General features: G+C 31.1%; 1 protein-coding gene across 1 annotated transcript; it reads right to left on the reverse strand.

Moving 5' to 3' along the window:
• Window positions 1-1,936: 1,936 nt before the first annotated feature.
• LOTGIDRAFT_137121 (hypothetical protein) lies at window positions 1,937-9,031 on the reverse strand (the record flags this gene model as incomplete). Its single annotated transcript, XM_009047458.1, has 13 exons — window positions 1,937-2,082; window positions 2,371-2,468; window positions 3,039-3,091; window positions 3,705-3,834; window positions 4,078-4,145; window positions 4,385-4,416; window positions 4,727-4,955; window positions 5,322-5,432; window positions 5,750-5,803; window positions 6,186-6,362; window positions 7,016-7,156; window positions 7,484-7,595; window positions 8,166-9,031. 13 exons carry the CDS (start codon window positions 9,029-9,031, stop codon window positions 1,937-1,939), a joined length of 2,217 nt encoding a protein of 738 aa, XP_009045706.1.
• Between the last annotated feature and the right edge of the window lie 203 nt (window positions 9,032-9,234).

Genomic DNA, 9,234 nt, shown 5'->3' on the forward strand with positions numbered 1-9,234 from the left:
ATAACAAATTTTTACAATAGGCCTCCAAAACAAACCATCAGGATTTTATCAAATCATAGTCCAAGAAAACACTTTGAGAATTATAATACTAGTTTTCTTCATCAGAAACCTGGCCAGTACCAAGTTTGTTATTGAAAGCTTGATGCTGTAGAAGCTATTCAAATGTCAAATAGGCTTGTTTCAAAGACTATAAATACTCATTTCAATATGTTTAAAGGGACAAGTTCACCATCCGTTTGACCGAAGTCTCATAAACAAGAATTCTTTATCTAAGCTAATCAGTAATAGTGTTCATAGCTCACTGTTGGAATTTGAGCCACCAAATCTATGTGTGTCCACTGTCCAGAGTTATCAACATTCTCTATAAAAACTATATAGAAAAAGAAAGTGAAATTCCTAGTTTGAGGTATTTTTGAAGGAATTATGTGTACATTTCTAGAACTTCTGAAGGTTATTTGCATATATTCAAGACTCAAATCAACCCCCGAAAAATGGCAAACCTGTCCCTATATCTATAGCCAATAAGGAAGTTTTTAAAAATCTTTATGTTATTAATAGAAGTCAGTGAGTCATTCAGGCATTTATTTTTATGAAAATAGTTTTCAATTTCTCTGTTATCACTTTCATTAGATGTGTTTTAATAACATTGTCAACTAAATAGATAATTAACATGAATTCTTCCATTGTTTGATAAAGTACATACAAATATCATACAAAAATAACTGAACACATTATATCTTCTTATTCCAAAAAATTAGTCAGAATTAGTCAGAAAGAATTAATAGGGTTCACATTCATAAGTCAACACATAATTCTATGCAAAAATATCGTAAACAAACAACAACATGAAAAGGGTCATACTTAATTGTAAATTCACTAATTAATTCTGAACTATAAAAATTGAGTATGGTACAATATAAATGCATGGGAAGAGGTATGGCTCAGTCAGTTAGTTGAAGCCGCCTGTTTTCATTATAAAAAACATAAGTTATAGCTGGAAATATTTCTAAAATATGCTTTGTTAATTAAAACCAGAGAGTACTAATTCTTAAGTAAGCATCTTATAAAGATTTGATATTATTAGTTGAAACCTTTTGAATACATAGAAGACATATTTCTCTTGAATTTGGCCTTTATAATATTTAAATCTGTACAGTAGTTTTCTTACACCCACCAAAGAGTAAAATTTCTTCAAAAGTTTGAAATAGTTGAACTGCTTATAGTTTTCACCCATATGAGCAAAGAAAAATTCCGACCTACAAAAAAAAAAAGCCCCAAAGATGCAAAAGCCAGCTTAGTTGAAACCTGAAGCAATGTTGGCTTTCAAACAAGAAAAACCTATTGAAGTCTTTAACTTTTGAAATGGCTACAACTTAAATTTCAATTTCTAATCATATTCACATCAAAGTTTAGAACACAAGATGTTTAAATAATAAAAATATGTATATTACAAAGTAACAAAACAGTCAATTAAGTCTTTGAGTCAACTACCAACACGTTATCACCTTTTACCATTATCAATTTAATCATTTCTACAAAAAAAGTCAAATTTGAGACAACTTGCCAAATCCAACTGTATATAAGGGATATGTTAACTTACCAAATCTATTTATTAGCTGTTAAAAAAAGCTATCTCCCATTTCTTAAAAAATTGTTCAATAAAAATGCGTGAAAAAAAGTAAATTACATAAACAAATGCCACACACAGAAAAAGGATTTTCAGAAAAAAAGTTACAATTAAAATTCATTGCAAGTTTCATGTATATTTCAAAATTCTTTACATTTTGATCCTAAGATTCTATGAGAAACTTAAGTAACTGAGAGAAATCCCAACACAAAATCTTCTAGTATTTAGTCTTAACCTTTTGAAATGCAAATTTTTCATAAAATGCAATTACTCTAGGAATAAATATTTCGTTGAATAGATTATTTTGGTTCATTGATTTTTAGCATGATTTTGTAATAATTTCAGAATATTTAATGTTATTTCTTCAACTTTTGATGTTTTACTCCCATTTGCTAATAGATCATGAAGTTTTTCTGTTCCACCTTCTTCTTGCAGCAATGGACAATATCTTTTCTCTGAAAATTAGTTCAAAATATTTTTAAAATGAAACATTTCTATACCAAAAGTAAATCATATGCCAAATGCTTATTTGTTTTTTGCGAAAAAAAAAGTTCTGAAAATTTTGTCAAAGCAAGCTCATGTACCAAAACCTAGATATTGAGCTCTTAGTATCAACAAAATTCGCTCCCTTCAACACAAAGTATATCATGGTCTATATATATATATGGTCTTATCCATAGTTTTTAACAACCAACTGGACCTTTGTAGTTTCAAAAGTATAAGATATAGTTTCGTTTTCTTACCATTTTTAGTACAAACATGATTAATTGCCCAAACAGCCCATAACTGTACCGATGGTAAATCATGACATTCTAATAGTGGAAAAAATGGACTAAAAGACCTATAAAAGGAAAAAAAATTGTGTTTATTAAAGGAATACTACATCTTAGAATGAACATAAAATTGAGGAATTTAAAACTTGGCCAATAAGAGGATATATATTCATCAGTAGATATACCTGGCATCATAAATAACATAACCCTTATATAATCCGATAAATCCAAAAAACTTAGTAATTATCCATAAATATGCAATTAACTATTGAAAAACTCTTGCTATCAATATTATTAAATTAAGTGTTTTCATTTATGTTCATTCTAAGATGTAGTATGACTTTAAATAGAATATTTTCAGCAATCTTTCCAACTATCATACAACACTTGTTTGTTGAATTCACCACTGTTCCAAGAACATCTCTAAGTCTGCAGTTACTAAAGATATCTTTGGTCTCACTTAATTCTCATGAATAATTCATGACCTGTCCTTATTTATAGCATGATTGACTAATCAAAAGTATCGTAAAGAATTCACAGATATTTGAAGGTATATATTGATCAAGTGTCGAGTAATCCAAGAATTATAACAGTATGAAGGTAACATGACATTATGTCATTTATCATTAAAGTCTTACCTATAAGCCACCATTTCACCTTTAGGCTGCTCCCAATTTAAAACAACTTGACCCTATAAATAAATGAACATATATTCAACTCATCTGTCAATCATGTTTACATTGGTGGCATCATATATTAAAGATGCACATTCATAATCCATCCAGTCATTTATATCTTAGCCTATGAAATGGGATTGTTTAGTTAAGATTATTGGTAATATTGTGTACAGCATTAGATTAGGCCATTTTGGATTAGACGAATTTGAGTTGAAAAGGGTATTTTTTTCCATCTCAACAATAACTGAGAAAATGTCTTCTGTCTGGGGGCAGATTGACTCAATGGGGGACAGCTGCTGAGGCTGATCAAATTTTCAAACTCTGTGGTGGTGTCATAGTCACAAGCCGCTTATAGAGAGTCTTAGAGGGTTCTCTCAAGAAAATTTTAGAAAAAATAAATTGATTTTGTGCATTCTTAACACATATTTTGGAGAAAAAAGTTAGATATTTAGATTTGCAGAAAATAAAGTGGGGGTACAATTGAGCACCGCGCCGCCCCTCTATTGACTCTCACCAAATCAGCTGTTTTTATGTTCACAAAATTATGTGACATAAAACTGTGCAACATTGGTAAGTTTAGATACCTAACGTTCAAAGGTAAGAGATGTTAAAATATGAAAAGTTTACCAGTTTATCCAGAACTTCAGTACGTAATGTACAAGATATTGACCATGTATCCTCACCATCACTAGCTATATGAGCTACAATACCAGCAGCAAAATAACTCACATCAATATGTTCAGCTTCTAGCAGACGACTTGAAATAAAATACATCATTTTTACACAGTGAAATCTATATCTTCATATACAATTATCTATCTGAGATATTACATTTCATTGTAATTTATTTTCTACTAATAATTTCACTCTTCCTAAATATACCAGCCTTGTTTTTCAATTTAATATCAAAATACTTTTGATAAATGATTAATGCCAGGGAGGGCTTACAATGGAAGAAAAAAGTGAATATTACTCAAAAACAACCAAATTTAATACATACTTTGTAATCATTATGAAGTCTTCCCTCATCAATGCTTTTCTTAAAAACTTCACTTCAGCAATATTATTCTACAATAGGTAAAGAAAGTCTATAGCATCCTTACCTAAATTTGGTTGAGACAAAAATCCAAATATTATGAAATTTGCTTGAAGATCTACTGTATATTTTTTCTTATAGCAATCAAACTTGATCTTCACTAAAGTGTCCACAATTAAATAATACTAGAATGTAAAGTCTGAAGATATTATTTATGTATCTTACATTCATGTGATAGTCAATGAAATTAGACGAAAAACAAAAGTCTTACCAATAATCCGAGAATTTTAGTTTCAACTTGTACTCTATTGTCTGTTTCAATATTTCCAACCACCTATAAAACATAGACATGACATTTTCAGAGTCGGTAGAATAATGGATTGTGTGAAAATCAAAGGCAGGCCTTGACACTTTTCCCAAGTCAATTCTACCTGCATCTATGGAGGCCTATTTCATGAACACAAAGACTATTTTGACTCAAGTCATCTGATTGGTCAATTTGAGTCTAACTCTACATTTCAACTGTCTACATGTGTGATTCAAATTAGCCTAATGGAAATCTGTATGCAGTGTGCAATGTGGGACATTTCGTCAGTGATATAGAAAATCACACAAGTAAATAATGTTACCTGAAGTGTTGACATGAACAATTCTAAACCATTTTCTGATAAAAATACACGACAAGTTGGTGGTGATTCATCTGTTAAATTCCATAAACAACTCAGTGTAAATTTTAATGTAATATCTATACTCTGTGATTCCACCTTCTGTTTTACTAAACCTAATAACTTCTTCATATTCCGTGACTTAGCTCCTAATCTAGATGTTTCTTCTGTTGTAATCTGCAATAGAAATGGAAAGTTTGACTGCCTTCTCCTGTGAATATGAAAGTGGCGTTTCATTCATCCAAACCTCCTTAAATAAATAAATTTTGAATTCACAAGTCCTAATTAGTATTTAGGACAAAAAACCATCAAAACATCCTAAACTTAAATGGATATTACTTATGCCATGAATTTCCATACATATTTAGATGCTATGAGTGAAATGAAATGGGAGTTTCACATTCTATTCTCAAAATTTTCTACTTCCAATTGAGCTAAGGACGACAGCCAACATAGTGCAGTATACAATGAGGGCAACTCTGCCAACAAATGGTAGCATTTTCTGATTTCAAGCTGTTAAGTAAATGAATCTCCAATACTCACCTTAGCTGCTAAAATAGAACAAATAGCTACAGACATTCTGTTCATAGACTGATCTTCAAACGTACATAAACAATCCATTACTAACTTAGCACATCGAAATCTATCAAATGTCTACAAAAAACAACAGAATTGATAGAACTCAATCTAAGCTATCTGTACCACTTTTCAGAATGCAAACCAGCAACATATAATTAATAGACAACATATTGACTTATTTTGAAAAAGAAAGAGTTCACATGTGAAATCAATCATACTTAACACAGATAAAAACATGAGGATGCAGCGAAACCGCTGGTTCTTGATCACTTGTTGCTGATCTTTCTCAGATCATCCATACCCTTTTACAGCTGGGTGGACTGGAATAATGAGGAAAGATGACTTTTTCAGACTTTCAGAAGCCAACCGAGATGAAAAATAGTCTAACTTACCACATCTTGTAGAATTCTATCACTACATAGTGTTAATAAAGCATTCTTCTGTAACTGTAAAATAACATTACCATATTATATATAAGAAATAACAACAACAACGTGTATTTAGAAATCCTAAAAACTTGGTCAAGTATCTGTTAAGTTTTAATGATAAAAGTCTTTCTTCGTATGAATATTCAAACTGGTGTTCAGGTTTCAATAAAAATTCAAATAGATTTCGTTATTTTAAAGATATGGAGTCCTTTATTACTAATATTACTACAAATGATTGTAGTACTATTTCAAAATTAAGATAACCACTCTTGCAATTTCTATGCAATGTCAATATTTTTCGGTACTGTGCAAACCATTTACATATAGGTCTCCTGTCAATTAGGCATACAAACAAATGAAGAATTTGAATCAAATTTGAACACACTTAAAGTAAACCTACCTGTTGATGACTTGGATAATTTTCCATAGCTTGTAATGTTAATTCTACAATATCACGAAGACAAGCAGGGTGTATCTTTAAGCCTAATTCACTTTTAGACAAATTATACAGGCATGCTGTAGCAGCCATTTGAACATTTAATTCTTTAGGATGAGCTTTCATTGCAGGAATCACCAACTAAAATATTAAAATAATAATTTGAATTAACCACTGCTTTTAACTAAGTACCAAAAAAATTTTTTTTTTCTCTGAGAAAATAGAGATATAACACAAGCCAAGACTCGAAACTTTTTTTTTCTTTCTTTCTTTACATGGCTTTTTGACCAAATTTGGAATGCAATCAATCAAAATGAAGCAGAAAATATCATTATGGCTGCAACAATTCTTGAAGTTGCCATTTATTGTAGTAATTATCGCAATTATATATTTGAAAAGGAAAGAGAAAAAAAAGCAAAAATTTTTATAACATTTTTGTCACTATTTAGCATATCGTATGAGAACATTTAGACGTAACGAATTGGGAAAGAAAATTTTGGATTTTTGAAGTCAGAAATGCTTTATTTAAAATTTATGTTAAAATTATACTAAAAATCAAATCATAACATCATTTCTTATACACAAGGATTCTGTGTCATTTGTTATTGAAAGGGGATAAGAAATAATCATGCTGATACATTGTGATTTGTTTTATCCAGCGCAATGCATCAACAAATAGAAAAGAAAACCCGTTGGTGGATTTTTCGGTGAATTGTTGCTGCCCTACTGAATATATATATCACAGTTATTATTATAATACTTATAATAATACCAGCAGTAGAAAAATAAATCACCTTGATTATATCTTCCCTGGGCTCTGTCATATGTTGTGAAAAGCTAAATAATCTATACAGAGCTCTCTGCATATACATATATCTTGACACATAACGTTTCAAAGATTCTTTGATTTGTTTTTCATCAGCTTCACCTGTCACCTGTAATAAACAATACATGTGTCGATATGTGATAATAAAAACAAAGATAGCGCTATGAAAAACTTTGTCAAGCAATAAAACAAATGGACAAAATTTCATAATTCAATCAAAATCATGAGGTTTCAAAGATAAACCAATTTAATATATAAGCTTATAACGTATCTAATCTGAAAATAGATAAAAAAATTTGAATTTATTCTTCAGTCTTGGATAAATATGGGCCCTAAGAGAATTTATCAGCCAAATTTATTTACTGGTACCGTAATTTAAGTTTGTGAAAGTTTCTTGATATTTATAAATTTTAAATCTATCCAACAAAATACTTACCACAATTTCTTGTTTAAAGTCAGGAGATTCCAGCAGAAACATTGAATATTGACAAGTATGGGTTAAAGCTAAACCAAGGAAAGATAACTTGTTATGACTGTCCATATAATCTCTGAAAATAAGTATGAAGTTTGAAAACACTGATTGTTTGAATCAGAAACAGGGGAAACATAGTAACATTTAGGCATGGGGGCAGATTGCTAAAGACAACACTCAGAAGCATTAAACTTCTGTTACGGTGCAGGAACACGAGGGGTCTAGGTCAGAGAATTTTGTCGTCGATTAGAGTCAGTTTCAACAACTGGATGAGGAGACAAAAATCTCCAGTCGGTCGTTTTCCACCTCGTCAATAATCATGTGCAGAGCAGGCAATTGAAAGAAAACTGAATCTGATTGGATGATGACAGACTGTCATGCAGATGATTGGAGACAATTATCAAGCTTTTTTTCATATTATAAATATAATCTTGTCGTGGAAGCGCTGGCACACACAAGATTTTACTCAAGATTCGAGTCAGCGCCAAAAATCTCCGACCAAGGACAGCTTGTGTGCCTGCACCTTTACCAAATCAACTAAGTGAGTTGATATATCCAAGAATCATGGCTATCAATGCAAAAAACATTCTTGATTCCACCACCACTGGGCTCTAATCTGTATCACTTATTATAATGAAGAAATTACCTGAGTACATTTTCTGGAACATCATCTCTACCAGAGATATCTAATGATGATAAACCAGGATGACAATCTTTCTTCAATAATAACTGAGAAATTTCAAACTTTGTCTGAGGATAATTTACGAATTGAGGACCAGAAGAGTTTGAATTATTGACAGATACATCCAAATAGACAAGTTTATGGAGTTCACATAATATTGTCACCAGATCATCTGTGTTACTTATCACAAGATTATACATTGACAACATCTTCAATCGATCCTTACACTTTCGTAGCGGTGAAATATCGTTGATAGGTGTTCCTGATATATCGAGACATTCCAAACATGGCAAGTCTTCAGCAATTATTTCTAGACCATGTTTACTAAATTCTGTATTGCTTACGTTGAGAAAATGCAGAGTTCTGAGTTTGGAAAGAGAAACCACCACACAAAATTTAGCACTGTTAATGAAAGTACTATTACTAACATTGAGTAGTCGCAAGTTTGTCAAAGTCCATTCTCCTAGACAACCAATCAAATCATTAACAGTGACACTCTTCAAACCAGTGATTTCTAACTCTGATATCTTATGAGATTTAAAAATTCTCAATCCTTTAGTCGTCAGTGAAGCATCTTTAATTGATACATGCCTTAATGAGGTCACATTTGGTTGAAATATATTAATGGTGCTGTCATTCAATTTACCTTTGTCATTGAGCGTTTCTAGCAATTTTTCAGACAAATTACTGTGAAAAAACACATCAGGGTCTTTCAAAACATGTTTTGGTTGTGGGCATTCAGGTGATGACTGAATTTCACATAAGGAATCTAAATTATCACAAATATAGTCCACACAACACCCCTGTAAACTGACTGGTCTGTCATACATTTTGATCCTTTTAATCTTATCTCATCTGGAATAAAAAAAAAAATATAATAGATAAATGCAAGTTCTTTCTAAAACTAGATATATCATGTCAAAAGTCTCCTTTATACAGGAAGGCCTACTTTAATCTGAGAAACTCTGACACTGTCACTGACCCTGTAGGTCCTATGTGCTGTAAGGTTCAGGCAGTCCATGTCAATATCTCT

The sequence above is a fragment of the Lottia gigantea genome (assembly GCF_000327385.1).
Source record: "Lottia gigantea unplaced genomic scaffold LOTGIsca_112, whole genome shotgun sequence".
Lineage (NCBI taxonomy): Eukaryota > Metazoa > Mollusca > Gastropoda > Lottiidae > Lottia > Lottia gigantea.